This window comes from Typha latifolia, chromosome 7 (genome assembly GCF_019914945.1).
Source record: "Typha latifolia isolate L0001 chromosome 7, TyphaL0001v2, whole genome shotgun sequence".
Lineage (NCBI taxonomy): Eukaryota > Viridiplantae > Streptophyta > Magnoliopsida > Poales > Typhaceae > Typha > Typha latifolia.
This window is the reverse complement of record NC_133092.1, coordinates 7,459,559-7,480,339: the sequence shown is the minus strand read 5'-3', so window position 1 is coordinate 7,480,339 and position 20,781 is coordinate 7,459,559. Positions and strand designations below refer to the sequence as shown.

The 20,781-nt window shown below is 39.4% G+C and overlaps 1 protein-coding gene across 5 annotated transcripts in view; it reads right to left on the bottom strand.

Annotated features, from left to right (window-relative positions):
* Positions 1-5,725: 5,725 nt before the first annotated feature.
* Positions 5,726-20,781, bottom strand: part of LOC140792613 (uncharacterized) — a 43,256-nt gene continuing 28,200 nt past the window's right edge. The window contains exons 11-14 of one of the 5 annotated variants that reach the window (XM_073143710.1): positions 8,980-9,052; positions 8,792-8,895; positions 6,416-6,583; positions 5,726-6,130 (exon numbers count right to left, since the gene is read on the bottom strand). In XM_073143710.1, coding sequence (XP_072999811.1) covers positions 6,467-6,583; positions 8,792-8,895; positions 8,980-9,052 — 294 coding nt within the window. In that variant the 3' untranslated portion in view covers positions 5,726-6,130; positions 6,416-6,466. The remainder of the gene's footprint in view (positions 6,131-6,415; positions 6,584-8,791; positions 8,896-8,979; positions 9,053-20,781) is intronic. The other 4 variants (XM_073143711.1, XM_073143713.1, XM_073143712.1 and 1 more) reach the window with 4 other exon arrangements.

Below are 20,781 nucleotides of genomic sequence, written 5' to 3'. Positions count from 1 at the left end.
AAGTCATCTTGTTAAGAGTCCAGTTTGACTCAGTACATTGTTTGCAAATTAAATAAATTTTTTTAATATTTGTGAATATCTTCTTGCACATTGTTTGATATGTACTACAAGAAAAGTGCTACCTACTCATATGTGAAAGCCATCATTGCACCTATATGGTTAATATATAAAATAATAATACAGGAAAAATTCCTGTTCGGTTATGGAGAATAAGTCAAAAAGTGTAAATTTAAATACTAAGTCGGTTTGACTACTGTGTTGTATCATTGTTTAAATAGGAAAGTTTATTTAAGAAGAATGTTTCATGTTATCTATGCTCACCTTTCATATGTATATTGTTATGATCAATCAAGATTAATTTAATTTTGAGTGATGCATTAGAATTGATTATAATATGATTTTAATGATTTGATTGATCTGTGTATGACTTATTTCATTCGATTGTCATATTCTATGTCTTGAATCTATTTTGAATTTTTAGAGGTGCATCTCCAAAAAGATTTTTTATTATTTTTTCTTAGATTTTTTTTACTTAAAAAAAAAGGGGCATTCGAACGCAAATTTTTGAGTTCGAACGCGGTGACTGGCGCGTTCGAACGCGCAGACTGGTGCATTCGAATGCACTCGAGGATTCTTTATATATTGCGTCCGAACCCAAGAGTTTTCATCTTCCATCTTCCAAACCCTAGAAACCCTTCATTTTCTCCCTCTCAAATCTTCAGGATCTTGGCATTTTTCATCAAAATTTTCACTACAAACCCTTTTAAAGGGTTGTTCTCCGGATCTAGCGTCTTTCGGCCGAATTTTTTATTCAATTAAGTCTTTTGATCTTGATTGATTTCGTGCGTTTTCGAGTTTTGATCACGTTAAAGTTACTATCTTGATGTTTCTTTTGTGATTGAATGTGATATCTTAACATTTTCAAGTGGATGATGGATTTTATTTAGGGCCTTCATGGTTTCTTGAATTATTTTTTGGATTTCTTGCTATTTTTTTTTGTTGCTTTGGGCATGTATTGAACTTGCATCTTGTTTCTTTCTCAAGAATGCCTAGAAAAGCTGCAGTTTCCAAGAAACATAGGCCGCCTTCCTCACCTACTTCGGCTCCAAAGTTTTCTACTTCAACGGCTGTAGGGTGATACAAACATAATTTTGGCACCCGTCCTGTTATCTGTGAATGACCCGTGGTCATTTCTGATTTTTCTACTTTGGGGATAGAACAGATATTTACTGAGCGAGGATGGTTATCAGTGTGTCAGATGAGCGGGACTGCTTATGTGGAAGTTGTTCGAGAATTTTTTTGTAATGCCACAGTTTTAGAACGTTGTATTCGTTCTACTGTTCGTGGGGTGTCTGTATACTTGGACTCAGATTTTATTCGCGCTGAACTTTGTCTTCCTGATGGTGAGTTCCAGTACCCCACGTCTGCTCCACTTCCTGATGTCGATGAATATGCTGGCACTGTACTGATCAAAGGAGAACGTTGGAAGGGGAACATGATGCCGCATGCGAAGCTGACACTAGTGGCTCGCATGCTTCACCTTTTTTGTCTGTACAATGTCACCCCCAAGACTCGACATTCAAGCATTAGTCTAGATCATGCATTTCTTCTTCATGCAATGTTATCTAGCGTCTCTGTTGATTTAGCTGCGGTGATCTATGATTCGATTCTCATAGCTGCCCAGAAAGAAGCACCTCGTGAGGGGTTACCGTTTGGCATCTTTATTTCAAATTTGTGCACTCAGAGTGGGGTGTGTGTGGATGCTTTGGAACCTTCTCTTACTTCGCACAAGCCGTTGGATCGGATTACTCTTAAGCGGAGTCAAGCTCACGACCAGTCATCTCCTCTCAAGCCGTCCTCTTCCGCCACTGGTCGCTCCTCGCACCTCGACAGTTCTGATGATAGCTCTGACGGTGACACATCTCACTCTGAGGGGGAGTTACCACAGTACTCTGAACGTTTTGATCAGCTTAGTACTCAAGTGCATGATCTCCATTCGGCCGTGAATGATTTACGAGCTGAGCAAGCTCGTCAGGGGACTGTCCTTGACTCTGTGTTGACGATTCTTCAGCGTCAGTTTCCTCCGAGTTCCTAGTCTTTGGCATTTGTGGCAAAAAGTGGGAGAGTGTCTAGGTGTCTAGGTGTGTAGGGGGAGCATGGTAATAGGGGGAGTTTATTAGAGTCTTAATCTTGCTTATAACTTTGCTTGGAGAAATTGTGATCTTTGTCTGTTTAAGTACATTTGAACTTATGCTCCATTGATAACTTGTGTTTGAATTAGATTGTTTATTCATTTCAAGTTATTTTCACTTGATCTTGGATTGGTATGTGTTTATTTGCAGGGATTGATGTGCAAAATATTCTAGTCTTGTTGATTGCTCAATTTGAAGTCTTTGTAATATCTTGTAACCTAGATGTTTTGTCACAAACTACCAAAGGGGGAGATTGTTAGGTTTTTATTTGTTGGCAATTGTGTACAAAATATTCTAAGTGTATTTTTTCATGTATATGAGCTTTACACAAGTCTATAATATCTCTCGTTTGAAGAATTGCAAGATTATTGGAGAAAAGCCGTCGAGTTCACACCGCGTTCACAAACGCGTTCGAACACGGGTACTGCGTTCACACAGACAGAGAGCCGCGTTCACAAACGCGTTCGAACACGGGCACTGCGTTCACATAGACAGAGAGCTGCGTTCACAAACGCGTTCGAACGCGGGTATTGCGTTCACACAGATAGAGAGCCGCGTTCACAAATGCGTTCGAACGCGGGCATTGCGTTCATACAGACAGAGAGCCGCGTTCACAAACGCGTTCGAACGCGGGTACTGCGTTCACACAAACAGAGAGCCGCGTTCACAAATGCGTTTGAACGCGGGTACTGCATTCACACAGACCGAGAGCTGCGTTCACAAACGCGTTCGAACGCAACCAGAAGAATTCAAGTTGTCGCGTTCGAACTCACTCGGGCCCGTTCGAATGCGCCTGAGTTCAAGTCATGCCGTTCGAACGCACCCGGGCTGCGTTCGAACGCACCCGGGCTGCGTTCGAACGCACCAACGAAGTTTGATAAAATTTGTGAGTACGGATAAGACTTGGATTTGGCTCTATCTTGGATATCATATATAAGAATTGTGATGCCCTATCTTGAGGGTGGTTGAAGAAGCATTATTGAAGGAGACTTCTTGAGACTACCTCAGTTCTTCAACTATCAAGGTTCCTCTCATTTACAAAACTTAATCTTTCGTCTTAAGGGTTATCTAGACGAAAGATCAATCTCGAGGGCTACTGAGATTGGACTTCAATCACAAGAAGTAGTGAATCATGGGTTCTAGCAATCAAGACTGAGAGGAACAAAATCGTTTGGATCGACGGGTTATTTTGTGAGTCAGTCTTGTAACTGCTACTATCATAGTGATTGGTTTTGATCCGAGTTTGGATCCGTGGTTTTTTCCCGTTTTGGTTTTTCCACGTTAAAATCTTGGCGTTCGTCTCTGCTTTCGTTCTTAATATTTCTAGGGATTTTTACTTAAATGAGTGATATCATTGCCTAGTATTTAGATACATACTTGTCTCTACGGTTTTTTCACATTCAAACGGCGGCAGGCTGGCGTTCAAATGCCAAAACATGCTAACTGCTCTTGGGTTTTGGTGTTCTAACCACAAGATCCGCCGTTTGAATGCTAAAACCAACTAACTGCTATCGGGTTTTGGCATTCGAACGACTATCGCTCGTCGTCCGAACATCCACACTTGAGAGTGTAGTCTATCCAACGGCGTTGGCACGCCAGTCTAGCAGCATTCAAAATGCTTGACACCAAGATCATTGTGTTAGGATTAATTTGAATTATTTTGAATCTTGGTTTGCCTCTAAAAGTGTGGAAGGCAACCATTTTGGAGATTATGAAAGAGAATTGCCTTTTTTTTTCCTATCTTCTTCTTCCTCTAGCCTCCTTCCATTGTTCCTCTCTCATGTTCTCCTTATCTCTCGATCTTTTGATCTAGGTGGCCGCCTTCTTCAAGGACATCGTCCTCCCTCCCTCCTCGTCTGCCGCACCTCCCTAGACCCAAAGAGCCAGCCTTCCTCTCTCATCTTCCCTTCTCATTTTTCCAAATCCATATATACCACCCTCACCACCACTATTTATAACTGTGTAGTCTTCGTCATCACCGACCATCCATCCACCACCAAATCCATCTTAGCCAAGGACATATATGCAATGAATTTACGAATTTCACAATTACATTTATAAATTTTGTAGTTAATTTATAAATTTAATTTATGAATTTCACAGCCTACAGTTAGAAATAAAAGAAGTAAAGAAGATTAACATATTCAATTTTTTTGAGACATTTCATAATCACTAAAATTTTGCTAATATACTATTCTTCTATTTACTTTTTTAGGGTTAAATACATTTTACCACATATACTTAGTCTAACATCATTTTACCCTTCTATACTTCAAAAATCTCAAAACAGTCCCTATACTATCAACTAAAGTGAAATCGTTAGATTTTCTATCAAGTTAATGGAGCATGCCTAAATGACCAATATGCCCCATCATGTTTATTAGGCAAAATAGATAGATTTTTTTATCTAATCTTTTTTAACCTAGATTTGTCTTGTTCCTAGATATGATCTAACTATTAAACTTCATAAAAACTCAAGTTTTACAAAATCTACTGATAGTTTGCATAATTTAGAAAGTAAGAGAAGAATCATGAATTAATTAATTTGCAAAACTAATAGAGCATGATATTCCAATGTGACTGAACGTAGATCCGACTATAGTTAGTAACTCAAATTGTAATATAATGCCGATGGTGCTCAAATTATTAAAGAGGCTCCAATTGAATGAGCGTACCCAACCCAGATTCAAATCCCTACAACACCAATTTAACTAGGAGGTTATTAAATTCCAATTATTTCTTTAAAAAAAGCAAATTTGTATAACCAACTTAGGTGAATAACGTCTTTTGTTTGAGACCATCTGAAAAAGATCAACTTGTCTTTTTTGCATGTGTAACTTGAATGGTTCGGGATAAAATTGATTTTGGATCAAACACTAAGTAGCTCTGCTTTTAATTTTATTATCTTAGCCGTCCAACGGCCTTGCAGATTTAAATTTGAGACAAGCAAAACTCAAGTTTGATTTAAATTTTAAAATTGTCATCTTTCAGGTGAGTAAATAAGTGGATTAGGTTTAGTCACATTGATGTTGGAGATTTGAGGAGAAACGTGCGACTCGCCTATAGTATGAACCATAAGAATTTAAGTGTGCATTCAGTTCAATCAAATGCACAATATGCATTCTTTAAGTCAGTAAAAGAAAGAAAAAAGAAAAGGAAATTTTTTTTGTGAAACTCGACCAAGCAAACAAATTAGATTGGTGAATAACATTTACTTCAAGTTAGTGCTTGATACATGAACTGTTTCTACTCAAATGGTTGGTTCAATCATTTATAAATAGACCAGACCTGGAGAAATTATCCCACCTCACAGATTGTGAATGGCAAGTAGCAGGACTTCGGATGCTTTCCTATTGATAAGGCAAGTAATACCAGAGCATTCAATGATCTCTGGATTCTATAAACTGAAGGAATACATAAGAAACATGCCATTAAGTTGAAAGTTGACCTTGTCTGCATATGATCCATATGAAGCAAAACAGAACCGACATCCACAGAAAAGATATCACAGGCAAGCAGGATAGTAGATCATCTTCAACAAATTCCGGACTTTTATTTAGCAGAAGTTGGTGTACACGTGAGAACCAGATGTAACTTTATAAGGTTACAGTGCAGACCTTGAACAGGCTGTGCAGAATCCTCTGCTCACTTTTACCAGTATATTGTGATCCAATAAGATCAGATTTGAATTCTTACGACAATATTATCTCATATCTTGCTATTTAAATCCATAGAAATTGGGCTAACCTGACCAGTAGGAATAAGCTCAGGTTATCATCTGCCACTCTTTTGCTAGAGCCACCAAACAAACTTTTCTTTGCATTGTGCATATGCCAGGAGTGTTTCTTTTTTTTCTCAAATGCGGTGAGAATAGTGGATTCTATCTGGCATGCAATTCAGGCACCTCTGAAAATCTCAGACATGGCAGCACTTCTACCCTAGCAAGGATTATACAAGACAATCAGTATTGCAGTCTCATAACTACAAAATGCTAAATTATTAAATAAGGCCTTCATCATGGGATTTCCATTGACGTTTTTTTTTTCTTTGGGAAGTTTCAATGCCAGAATTGACTTCCTTCCCAAAGATAAAAGAGGGAATGGTCAAACAGCTGGGACAGTCAGGATTCTATTTCTTCCGTTAAGGGAGATTCGGGAAAAGATGGAATAGGAAGACGTGTTTCCAGTACGAACAAGAAACAGAAACGGGTGAAGGGGAAGGACCTCTTTCGCCCAGTTCCTCAAGAATAACAATCACTGTTTGACTATCTTCAACTAGGACATGTTTTGACAAGCAAGAAATGCCAAATATTTTGCTCGCTCCCTCTTGTAGTGTTTCAGTTCTTTGATAGCTGCCAGCAATACATGCAAAGAAACCGGTGCGAAAAAAGGCTGTCAACATCAAATGAGAAGAAAAATCATTAGGTCCCATGAAGATGATTCAAGTTGCAGAAAGTAAATGCCAGAAAAAAAAATCAGTATGGTCATAAGAGAACTATTTATATACAAAAAACAAAACTAAAGGTGTTTACATGGCAAGGATCACAAAGTTTACATAGTACTGTTTAAACTATTATGCACAAAATTCATTACTGGTGTTTTCATGGCAAGGATCACAAAGATTAGATAGGACTGTTTAAGAAATTAGGTTTCAGTACCTAACCTGAAGACATGAAGAAAAGAATTTACCAATATTTTGAAAAGTGGCTGCGGGTGGTGGGCGGTTACCTCACCGCCCAACGCCTTGGCAAAAAGCGGGTGACAAGGCGGTGTAGCATTTTTAATATAAATAAATAAATAAGTATAATATATACAGAAATTTTAATAGTGCACTAAACCAAAACACTAAATAACATAATCACATTGGCTAATTGCTTATTAGTGATAACTGAATAACTGAGAAATCTGATTACTAACTCTAGTTTATTCATATGAATCACACTTCAAAATCCTCTAATCAGAAATTATATACTTAAATAGCAAGCAATTAGTAATTCCCCCAATTAATAATAGATCCTTCTAGTAATCTTAATTCAATAATTCATAAACCAATTAGCAATTAACTCATCTAAATTTCTAATTAATTCTTATAACCGTATATCATAGCAGATTAAGAATAATTGAAAAATTAAGCTAGGGAAAATTGGGAACATTTAAGCTTGGGAAAAGAAAACAATAAACCCATTGATTCATAATGGGAGAGAAAGGGAGAGAGTGAGAGAAACTGAGAGAGACTGAGAGAGTGAGTGAGAGAGAGAGAGGGAGAGAGAAAGGAGGTGAGTATTGTTCTGAGAGATATTTAACTGAGAGAGTGGGAGAGAGAGCATTGCACGGTGTCGCCCGATGTCGTCGGCCGCTTATCGCCTTCGCTGTGGTCGCTGCCTTTTGCTACCGCCGACTATGGAAGAGCTTGTTCTAGGGTTTTCCGGTGAGAGATGTCCAGCGAGAGAGAGAGAGAGAGAACGAGAGAGATCGGCATGGCATTTGTTCTTTTTTATATTGGTTAGTTTTATTAAACCCGATCCACTATAAAATCCAACCCGCTCACTAATAACTGCATTTCGACTTGGCGGGCCGAAGCGCTTGGCCGCCTTTTGTCAGGGCCTTTCAACATGGCGGTGCACCGCCCCGCCGTGGCGGCAGCCTTTTCTGCTTTCCAAAATAGTGGAATTTACAAGCACCATAATGCGACTTCAAGATTCTTGAGCTCATCTATTTACATCTAGTTTTGATGCTTCAATTTGAATGTTTTCCATACTCGTACTAGCATGACTAGGTGATGGACAAGTTAGTTATAATCTTAGAATGGAATTTAATGCAGATCAATAGAGTCGAGTGATTGTTGAACTATTCAAACAGACCTGAGTTCCTATCTAACTGAAAACTGGAATTTAATGCTGATCAATAGAGTCGAGTAATTGTTGAACTATTCAAACAGGCCTGAGTTCCTATCTAACTGAAAGACAGTGATGACTCTCCAAAGAAGAATGCTGATTCATGGTCAGATTATTTCAACGAATAAAGCTTGGATTTTCTAATCAAGGCAAAACACAGAATGATGATCATTCATAACTTCATAAGAAGCTCACATGGGGATTTGGAGGCTTCAGTGCATACTCATCTAACATCACACTAGTAGAAAAAGAGTACTCAAATTTGATTCCAATAAAATAATCTTGCATAGAAGAGAATATAAATAAGTAACATATAGATAAATTATTACCGCGTTGCAAAGCTTAAGATATTTCCATTAGAGAAAATACTAATTTGGAACTTTGTATTCACAAAGAACACCATAGGGAAGGCATCAAAACTACTAAAAGATTGAAACAGGGCTTAAAAAGCCTTACATGAATATTAAGTGCAGTGAAGAAATAAAAATAGATATAATGCAATACAAATTACGGAATTAGAATAGGAAAACTCCAACATGTTGCATTTAAAAGGTCCAATCCTTTTTCCTACATAGGCATATCTAAATAAGATCACCAAATAGGCACATACCTTTTGTTACTATCTAGCCAGTTCTGTTTCTCATGCAATAACTAAAACTAAAAGTACCCACAGATAAAAGAAGCATTTAATTAACTAGTAACTAACCATGTAAATTGCAAAGTAATGCTCGATGGATGAATAACTTATTGACATGATGGAAGGATGAAAAAATGCATCCTCAGCTAAGGCCCTTGCTTTCATTGAAGACACTGAAAGACAACATAAATGGTGAAGCAAATTGTTTATCCAGTTTATCCATGATTCAGAATGAAGAACAATTTTTATAAGCTCACCAGCTGATGCATCATTTATGCCAAGAGAGGCATTTCCTTCAGCTAAATTTGCAGCTTGAAGTGAAAGCTTTACCTGTATAACAAATATCAAAAGCAAAAAATATAAGAAAAGGAGGTTGGAAATCTAGTAGGATGAAGACAGTGTAAGATCTTGATACACCTTATTAGAGTCTTTTCTTATTGCATTAGTTGTTTATTTTCATTAAAATAAAATTCCTGTAGGTCGCGTTCGAACGCAGAAGGGGTTGCGTTCGAACGCGGAAGAGGTGTGTTCGAACGACCTTGCGAATGCCTGCATCAGGTTCGTAAAAACAGAGAACGCGAAATGCGCTTTCAAACGCGGTTGGGCGCGTTCGAACGACTACATCACATTCACATCGACAGAGAACGCTTTTTGTGCGTTCGAACGCGATCAGCACGTTTGAACGCGATCGACAGGATTCCACTAGGATTAGGGTTAGTTATTGTTATTAGAGCTTATTGGCTAGCCTCTATAAAGGTGTGGATGACAGCTAAAATCATTATGCTATTGGAATATTAATTTCTTGCCTCTATCTTCTCTATACCCTAATCTCCCTCCTCCCTCTTCACCAACCTACCACATCTACTGTTGGCAAGGTCTCCTAACTTCTAATCTCCCTCGTCTGTCGAGTCCTCCCTCTTCTTTGGGATCTCGACTACTTCTTCTCCTTCGTTTATATCCCTTAAACATCACCTATCCACCCTCATCTCCATTATTATCCATAACCCTAACTTTCACTCCACCCGTCACCACCACTATCATCCGTATTATATCGTATTTTCATCCTAGTTGCATTTCGAATCTGCAAAGGATGTAAATACAAAAAATGTAGATCAAGGAGTTACGGATCGATTCCACTTGGTTTCGTAATTTTTTAACTACGGGAGAATATTTGGTGAATATTTTCCCTCGGTTGCGCGGACTGCTTCCTACAATAAATTCAGATCTTGAATGAATTGTTCCATAACCTATCAAATCTCCATGAGTTTTTTAATATCTCAGGTCAAGATGCCTTGGCCAAATAATCTTCTTCCTCAACTCCTATTCCCTATCAATTTTCTAACCAAGGGTCCAAAAATCAGTATCGAGATCGGGTTCAGCCGTCCGAAAAAATAATACGTATCGACCGTATCAGCCGCTTGTATCGGATTAGATTATTTTAATTAAATAAAATTCTAAATATTATTTAAAAATATTGAGAAATTTCTAAAAATTTAGAAAAAATTATAAGAAAATAAGAAATAATAATTACTCAAATATAAAGCCTAAAAAGTAAAAAATCTCTCTTCCTTCCTCTTTTTTTTTTCTATCCCTCTAACTATTAGTCTATCATACTCTCTCTCTCTCTACAGCTGCTATCAGTAGCTACAGCAAGCAGCAACTGGCAGCTGCCTACTGCAGCTGCTGCAAAAGGGCCGAAACCAGCAGGTTTCGGCCCGGATCGGGATCAACCGAAACTGGGAACTATGTTTCTAACCCCTCCTATCTCACCCCAATCATCCACATTGGGTCAATTGGTTATATATCTCTTCGCCTCCTCAACCTTGTTTCTCTCTATCCTACTTTTCATATCACCATGCAATGGTAATTCTCATGCTAGCAAATGCCAGTGGAGACATTGTGCATAGTAGCACAACAATCTTTTGTAAACAGCTACCTATCAATTTTTTTAAAAGAGCAACCTAATGCATGAAGCTCCTATCTCAAAGGGGGAATAGGGAGGGGAGATGCACACAATTTTACTATCATTTTTTTAGGAGGCTGTTTCTAAGACTTAGAACCCATAACCTCTTAAATGCAAAGAACATGCCTTATCGTCAAATAGAGTGACGCCCAGTGAATGAGACTCCTATTTAGAAGGTTCTAGGGAGGGGCAACATATGTACCTTTGCTCTCAATTTTTAGGAGGTTGTTTCCAAAACTTGAATCTGACTTTTTGGAGGGAAAGAACATGACTTGCCATCAAACTAAGTGATGCCCTCATTTTTCTAAATTGCATTTCATAAATAACTAAATATAGCACTTGATCAAAATGCTGAAAGTTAGATTGCAAAATAATGGCAATCACTTGATCATTTTTAGGAATGCTTGACTAAATTAAATCTCTCTCAATTGCCATGTTATTTCAGATAGGACCAAAATTGGAAGGGGTGTATTTGTGAAAGTTTTGTCTTGAGGGGTGAAAATGATACCAAGTCGTAGTTCAAGGGAACAAAATGTAATTAATTATTAACCTTAAAGAAAATTGTGTAGCATACAAATTTGCTTGCAAGAAGTGGATAATTCAAGGCACAGAAAGCAGGACTATATCTCCAATAGATCGTAATTTATGTAAAAGGGAATAAAGGGCACTTAATGCATTGCGTAAAATGGATAATGATGTTGTTAGAAAGTTATGTATGACACCTTATATTGTTGATGGTTAGATAGTTTGTGTTAGGACCAGAAAAAAAAAAAAAAAAAAAAAAAAAAAAAAAAAAAAATTGGGTTGAGAGAGGAGGGTGCACGTGCTCTGCACGTGCAGCCCCTCCCCTCTCCCTCTCCGGTGCGCAGCGGGAAAGAAGGGATTTCATCTAATCCGGATTGGATTAGATTTGATCCTCATCTAAACTATAAATTAAACCCTAATCTCTTTTTCTCTCTCTCTGCTTAATACTGATAACCCCCCAGCCCTATTCTCTCTCTCCTTCCTCCCTTTTGTCGCTTCTTCCTCACCGTCGGAGTCGTCGCCGTGGAATCGGCCAGCCGGAGCATCGCCGGAGGAAATTGGACCCACCACACTCCTCCCCGGTGAGCCCTCCCTCATCCCTCTAGTCTGGCCGGCCGGCGGCTTCGAGTCGCAGCCGCTACCTCTGGAAGCGCCTTGCCGTTGGCCTCGTGCCGTGGGCAGTCACCGTTGGAGCCCTCGTGGCTCCGGTCGCCGTCGGTCATGGGATCGACCGCCGTTCGCGAGTTCTCCTCCACCTCGCGAGGACGGCGGCACCGTATGGGTGTTGAGACGCCGGGGGTGCGGCCGGCGAACCTTCGCCGTGGCAGTCGCCGGCGCCTTTCTCCTTCTCTTCTTCCTTCCCTCTCTCTTCCTCTCTTTTTTCTCTCCGCCGGTTTGGGGAAGACGGACTCGGGTTGCCCGAGTCCGATCTTCTCCTTTTAGTGTTGGATTCGGGTCGGGTTGGATCCGAATCCAAGGAACCCGACCCGGTTCCATTATCTATTTGGATTGGGCCTTGGCCCAATTCATTTAAGAATTTTTTTTGGGTGGGGCTGCGGGCCAGCTGCATTGCCCCCAATTGTTTTGGGCTCATTTTAGCCCAATTTAATTATTCTTAGGTTAAATTGTATAAACATTTTTAATAATTATTTTAATTAAAAATGTTATTGTTGTTTATTATTTAAGGTGGTGATTGTTAGTTCGTGGGCTAGAGATTTGAGATTTTGGTTGTCTTGCCTAGACTCAGGTGAGTGGGTTCACTCACATATTTATTTTATTGTATTTCGTATTTTTGTCGGACCATGTAAATTTTCTGTGTGCAAATTATTTATTTCACCCTTATATGTAAAAATTTAATTGTTACAATTTCGTGTGCAAATCTATTTATTTCTCATCGTACGTGCGAAAATTTAATTGTTTTATTTCTGTGTGCATTTAATTATTATATTCAGTGCATCACCATACTTCGTGCAAATATTGAAAAATTGTGAAAAGAAAAATAAGACTAGTATTGATACAACTTAGAGAACAGTCCCGGTATAAATCGCTTGCGATTTTTCCGTGGTGACTCAAGTCTATCTGAAAGTCCAGGGGAAAGTCCTAAATTAGATCACTGCGGTGACTTTCTTAGGTGACTCTGGCGGGGTTAGGAAACAGTCCTAGGAAGTATGAGAAAATTTCCTAGGTGACTCTAACTTCTCTCAACGGTTAGAGAAAAAGACAGTGTGTTGATCACAGGGTGATACCCTCTGATGACCCTAACCGGATCAGCTATGAAGAAAAGTCCCGAGCGTCATCTCGAAGTGACTTCTAGTTGATGTGGATCCACAGGGTTTAGACCCATTGAGACATATGACAGTATAAATATCAAAAAGATGTTAATATGTTGAAAACGTGCAAGGTTACAAGTTGTGACATTTCTCTATTGTTATCATTGTTACTATGTAGAGAGCATGCCTATTGCATATTATGATGGATATTGTTGCTTTTAGTTTAATTTATTCAGTATTAATATGTTTTAAAATTTATTTGGTTCGAGTGGATTCCACTCACTGAGCTATAGTTGTTGGCTCACGAGTTCTATTGTTTTTTTTTGTATTTGTTTATTTATTTCAGGTAATAGACAGTGGGGCGACTGAGCGTGATGTACCCGGATTCCACCTCCACTTAGGATTCACCTATTCACCCTTCCGCTCTTTTAGATTTTGTGCTTTAGATTAGAATATTTTATTTTACTTTATTTTATTTTAGAGACTCAAAAACATTAATATTGTTTTTATTTTAATTGCATTTAGTAATAAAATTTTAATAAAGCACATTCTTATTTTATTTATTTATCTTGTCATCTATACGTAGAGAGTATTGGTAAGGCTTCGTGCATCTCAAGCATATTGAGATGCATGGCCGGTCATGATTCCTATTTTGGGTCGTGACAGTTTGTAGTTATGACTTCTGTCGAATACACATTGCAGTTGGGAAACCTCCTTTCCGGCCATACCTTCATTCTCTTCCTCCTCTGATCGACCTATTGGAATAGGATCTACACAAAGAAAAGCACTTGACCAACAGTTGACATTGGAAAATGTCATCCATATCAGTTTCAAGCATTGCCTATTTGAGTGCACTCAAAACTGAATCTTACAATGTGTAAACATGTGTCTACAAAAATTTGTTTGACGACATCCCACTTGAATGGACAACTGGAGATCATTTCTAGAAAAGTATCAGGCAAAATATGATTCAAAGTCTCATACAAAAGTGTTTGTTCTCATGGTTTCGGTTGTGGATCCAAAGCTAGTCTTGAAGCTAGCAGCTAGCATCCAGCCAAAATGTACCCAATACCTTTTCTTTCTAGTATGATAATAAGATTCAGACTCCTAGCAAGACTTGGCATGAACCCTACCTATACGAAACTAACATTTATCCCATTGCTTAAAAGTTATTACATTTGGCGTGGTACCATGGAAAATCAATAGAAACAAGAATAGATTCACAAAGATTTACGGGTTATACATGTCTAAATCTAATTCATTTAACCTCACTCCTCTTTGCCCTAGAGCAAGGATGGCCGTGTCGGTGGCGTACCGGCACATGCACGAGGGGTGCCGCACGGCACCCCCTCTAATAGTTCCGCCGCTCGCTGTCGACCTCGTTGCCGATCGCCGTCGCCGTCACTGCCGTTGCCGTTGCCGCCGTCGGGTGCCCTAGCCCGAGGGAGAAGAGACCGAGAGTGAGTGAGAGAAACTCTCTCTCGATCTCTCTCAGTTTCTCTCTCACTCACTCTCGGTCTCTTCTCCCTCGGGCTAGGGCACCCAACGGCGACGGCGATCGGCGAGTGGCGACGGCGATCAGCAAGCGGCGACGGCAAAAGTGAGTATCTATTTTTTTTCTCTCCTCTTGCGGCACGGCCGGCAAGTGCCGGCCAGTGGTCGACACAATCCGTGCCTGTGGCATGGCCATCGTTGCCCTAGAGGGCAACTTTTTCCACTTACACACTTAGGCCAAGTATATGATCTACTATCTCATCTCTATTATACTCTATTATATACTAATCATTAGTGATCCAACACATCTCTCTCCCTTCCTCCCTCCCTCCCTTCGCCACTCCCTCCCTCTCTCTCCTATCTTGTCTCTATTATACTCTTTATATACTAATCCCTCTCTCTCTCTCTACACACATCCATATAGTGACAATAATCACCAACATGTTCACATTTTTCATAATATTATCCGTCTTTCTAATTTCTTGAGTTTTTTATATTAAAAGAAGATTGATTAGCATGAAAATGACCAACATGTCTTTGTATTCTAGTGATCAAAACCAAATATTCAAACCACAAGACAATAGCTATGTTCCTCTTGTCTCTATCCAGAATGACCTTTGAATAGTTTTTCCAAAACATTGGGTCCGATCACTCGAAGAGCATTTGAACATCGTATAGCAAATTAGCAGCACAGTAGAGATTTCAAAACAATGTTCAAACCAGCGATGGCCATGACATCGGCATGAATCATGCCGACTATTGGCTGTGCCATAAGAGGAGAGAAAAAGGAAAGGGATACTCACCTTCGCCTTCGCAGTCGCCGATCGCCGCACCCGACGAAGCTCGAGCAACGGCGATGGCAAAGCAACCGGCGATCGGCAACGGGTAGCTCGACGACAAAGTCTATGGCAAGCGGTGAAGCCATTAGGAGGGATATCATGCAGCAACCCCATCAGCACGACCATCCATGATTCGAAAGGCATCAAAGTGCGTTCAAACGCCAACACAAAAATTGTGAATTCCATTTAAGGGCCATTTGAATGGATTAGTGGGCGTTCAAATGATATGCATGCAGAATCAGTTTTGGAAGGCTTTCAAAGTTGGATCATTTAGGATGACATCAAATTTGAACAAGAGTTTCCTTTGCTGATTGTATGGTCTAAATCAAAGCTATCACAGACTCACCACAGTTGATCCACATGCTTACCAAAGTTGGTTGAGAGTAAAGGTGATCCCTTGGTCAAAATTAAATCTGGACAATGACTTACTATTGAAGATCTTTTGGTTCTGTTTGAACTTGGCTTCCTCACCTATATAAGGGTTATAACTTATAAAGGCTTTTTCAAGGACTATCTGATGCGGATATCACTGACAGAACGCGATGGCGTGTGTACCAGCGCAGGAGGCGCCGACAGTTGATGATCCCTCCTATAGGGATTTGATTCTGATTTTTATTTATTTAGGGTGTCTTTTGTTTATTTCCTATGTAGGGTGTTTTTTGCTTAATTCCATTGTAGGTCTATATATAGACCCGTTATATTTCCTTTGGCACTTAATGAAAGTTTATGTGATTTGTTCTCTCGAGGATTTTGGTGTGAAACATTTTCTTAGGGTGGAGGTGTGAAACCCCATTCCTTCCCTTCTTTCTCTATTTCATTTTCCTCCACTACGTTTTGCATCATTTTTGGTATCAGAGAGAAGGATCCTAGTTTATGGACGCCTCTCCTCCCGGGTTCTACGCTGCTCCACATTTGTTCTTCGCACGACCAATCGCTCCACGAACACCGGAACGTCAAAAAATCCGGCGTACGAGCAAAAAAATTACCGTCGACGAGGAACAACAAGAATCTGTTGTCATAGAGGAATCGCTACCGCGTAAGATTCCAAGTCCTTCAAAAAATTGATTGTTGTTGCATTATCTAGTTTCCATCGTTATTTTTATTTGTTTTTAGATTGAAAAAAAAAAAAAAAAAAAAACAGCACGTCTCTTTTGCTGTGAAAAAAAAAAAAAAAAAAAAAAAAAAAATCAGTGTTTCAAATTTTCGAAAATTTTATTTTTGCTTTTAATTTTATTAAATCCCAACCAATTCCATCTTCCCCTAAACCTCCTACCAACTTTCCTATTTCTTCTCTAACATCCCAACAAATCCTATCTATCCTAATCTTCATCCCTCCAATATTTCCAATTTTCAAATTCCCTCCCTAACTTAAAACCAACCCAACCCCATTAAACCCATCAAACCTAAACCCAAAACCCATTAGCCCAAAACCCAAACTCTATTAGACTAAACCCACAACCCATTAATTATTTTCTCCCAACCCGTTAACCAACTTCATCCCTAACCTCCCCCTCACCTCACACCAAAATCCTAACCCGACGCCGTCGCTGCTGCCCCAACGCCGCCCCGGCTCTGCCTCTCCCCGACGACGCCGCCGACACTGTTGCTGACCACTCCCTCCCTGGTGCTGACGGAGAAGGACATGAACAGTGACACATTATGAGGGGAGGAAGAAAAGGGTGAAGACAAATTAATTAATTTCAATTCCTTTTTTTCCTCAGATGATCAGGTACGTGCTCTTTTCAATGTATTAAATATTTTTGGGTCATTTTTTTTCTAGTATCATCTCTAAACTGTTATCAATTCCTGCTGTCCACATATAGTGAGGGAGAGACTACATAGAAACCTTATATGCTTTAGTCCTGATATTAAGAGATGAACTGTGCCAAATAGAATATTAATATTATGTTAATTTTTGAAAAAAATTTAAAGGGTTTGGCATTTATTAAATGTGACTTTTGTTTAAAAACCATTAAGTCTTGACATTAGTCTTTGAATCCCCTGAACAGAAAATCTAAATTCAATTAAGTATTCATTTTTAAGATTTTCTTGATTGCATAGCATATCATCTCATATCATTTAGATTAAGACATTTGTATTTGGATTAAATATAAGAGACGTCTGCATTCCATTAGGTTAGAACATTATTTAATTTTATTTAAATTAGCAAACATAAAATTAAAAAGATAAAAAAAATTAAAAAAATAAAAAAAATAAAAAAAAGATATATATATATATAAATAAAATATATAAAGCAATACATAACTCATTCATTGCATATTAGTGTATGCCAACACGTAGAGATAAGGCTTATCTCCTCAGTGATTCTAGTGAGTCCAGCAGTAGCAGTAGCAGTAGCAGTATGGATCCCGAACTTAGTAAAAAGCTCGACGACATTATGGGACAACTAGGTACCTTAGCTCAACAAGTCAGAGATACTCAAGATACTTTACTTGGGTATCAACGGGTGACCGATGAACGACTATATAGGGTAGAAAGACCCCGTGAGCACACCGTTCTTCAAAATGATCACCGCCCTGACCTTGAACGTGGTGAATGTCCCACTCCTTTACCTCGTCAACATTTTAAAGGGAATGAGCGAGATCCTGATGAACGGTACCTTCGAAGCATTAAAATTGATGCTCCGATGTTTGATGGTCGTCTAGATCTGCAACACTTCTTGGACTGGATCAAAGACATGGACCGTTACTTTAAATGGTATGATATGTCGGAAATCCGTAAAGTCAGGTTTGTTGCCATGAAATTAACTGGGAAAGCAAATCAATACTGGACCAACATTGAGACTCTTCGTGAGATAAGGGGTGAGTTTCCAATTGAAATTTGGGTTGACATGAAAAATGAACTAAAACGTAAATACCTCCCACCTTCCTATTACCCTAAGCTTCTAGACAGATGGAACCGACTTACCCAAGGGAGTAAGTCCGCTAAGGATTACGTTGCGGCCTTTGATGAATTGCTTGTTCAGTGTAGCGTGATCGAATCAGAAACCCCTATGCAAATCTTGTCCAGATTTAGGGCTGGCCTACGTGAAGAATTGAGAAGTGAACTTTTTGCTCGTAATGTTGATACTTTGGAAAGGGCCTGCAGCTTAGTTCAAGACTTAGAGGAGTCTAGACCTAACCACATCCCAAGAAATTATGAAACAAGACCTCAAATTCATAAATCCTCCACAGGTCCTCATCAAGCCAAATCTACTAGCCAATCTTTTAATCGATCTACCCCTAGCCCTTCACAATCCAAGGTGGAAAACAAAGGTAAAAACATTGAGAAAGACTTTTCTAAGATTAATCCTCGGGTCAAATGCTATAAGTGTCAAGGCTATGGACATGTTGCTGCAAATTGTGCGAGCCTGTATAAAATAAGTTTAATTGAGGAACCCTTCAAAGAAGACTTCGAGCAAGAATTTGATGGATATGTTCACCATGTTGACGGTGAAGAAGGAGATTTTGAAGATGAAGAGGAAGAAAATACCCTAGGATGCCTGAGGCACATAGACTCCACAAGGTTACATGTTGTTAGATGTGCCCTCTCTCAACCTAAAGTTAATGATGATTGGAGGCGCCACTCCATTTTCCACACATTCACGAAAATTGGAGGTAAAAATTGTAAAGTAATTGTGGATAGTGGCAGCTGTATAAATGCCGTGTCCTCCACCATTATTTCAGAACTAAATATGAGAGCGATTTCCCATCCTAATCCTTACAAGGTTTCGTGGATTAATTCAACCACGCTGGAAATAAAAGAGCGTTGTTTTGTTCCAATTGAATTCACGACTTATAAAGATAAAATCTGGTGCGATGTATTGACCATGGATGTGGGTCAAATTATCCTTGGAAAGCCTTGGCTATTTGATAATGATGTGCATATTTATGGTCGTTCAACTATCTGCATGTTTGAACATGAGGGTAAGAAAATCAAGATTCTTCCATCGCAGCCTAGAGGTGGTAAGATGGAAAAGAAGTCTGATCCCATCCACTCCGACAATAAAGTCAGCTTGATTAGTGCGAGAGGCATTGAACGTGAGATGAGTAAAGGAACTCCTATTCTGATTCTTGCGGCTCGAGAAATTCTGAATGAGCCTAGTGAATCGATTCCTTTTGAAGCCACCGCCGTGATTGAGGAATTCTCGGATGTCTTTCTGAGAGGATCTCCGGATGAATTGCCACCAATGAGAGATATTCAACATGCTATCGATTTCGTCCCGGGTGCATCTCTTCCTAACTTGCCTCATTATAGACTTAACCCAACTGAACACGCTGAACTAAAACAACAAGTTGACGAGATATTGAGAAAAGGCTTTCTAAAGGAAAGCCTAAGCCCTTGCGCAGTTCCCGCATTGTTAACGCCAAAGAAAGATGGAACATGGCGTATGTGCGTCGACAGCCGCGCTATTAATCGAATAACGGTAAAATACCGTTTCCCATTCCTCGTTTGGATGACATCTTTGGACATGATGGCGGGGGCCACGATCTTTTCAAAGATAGATTTAAAAAGTGGCTATCACCAAATTCGTATACACCCTGGCGATGAATGGAAGACTGCGTTTAAAACAAAAGATGGGTTATATGAATGGACAGTTATGCCTTTTGGCTTGACTAATGCTCCGAGTACTTTTATGAGAGTGATGACTCAAATATTACGACCTTTTATGGGACAATTTTTAGTCGTATACTTTGATGACATCCTTATCTATAGTCGATCTCGGGAGCAACATATAGATCATCTTCGTCAAGTCTCATATTTGTCTTGAGGAGGAGAGAGCAAGCGTATGCAAACCCTAAGAAATGTACATTTCTGACAAACAAAGTTGTTTTCTTGGGTTTCATTGTCTCATCTAAAGGAGTGTCTGCTGAACCTGATAAGGTCAAAGCTATTAAGGAGTGGCCTGAACCCCGTACCATAAGAGACGTGAGAAGTTTTCATGGACTCGCTACCTTCTATCGTCGGTTCATCAAAGGGTTTAGTACCATTATGGCTCCAATAACAGAATGCCTCAAGAAAGGTGAATTTAAGTGGTCAGCAAGTGCTACTAAAGCTTTCACTGAAATCAAAAGGAAAATGGTGGAAGCCCCTGTCATGCGACTCCCCGATTTTACTAAAATTTTTGAGGTCACTTGTGACGCTTCTGGAGTTGGTATAGGAGGAATCCTAAGCCAAGAGGGCCATCCGATTGCCTACTTTAGTGAAAAGCTGAATGAAACTAGACAACGATATACCACTTACGATAAGGAATTTTATGCTGTGGTTCAATCTCTTCGCCACTGGAGGCATTATTTGCTTCCTCAAGAATTCGTAATTTTCTCTGACCATGACTCTCTTCACTACCTTAATTCCCAGAAGAAGCTTAATGCTAGACACAGTAGGTGGGTCGAATTTCTCCAGGACTATACGTACACCTTGCGACACAAGTCCGGAGCAGACAGCAAAGCGGCTGATGCACTGAGTCGT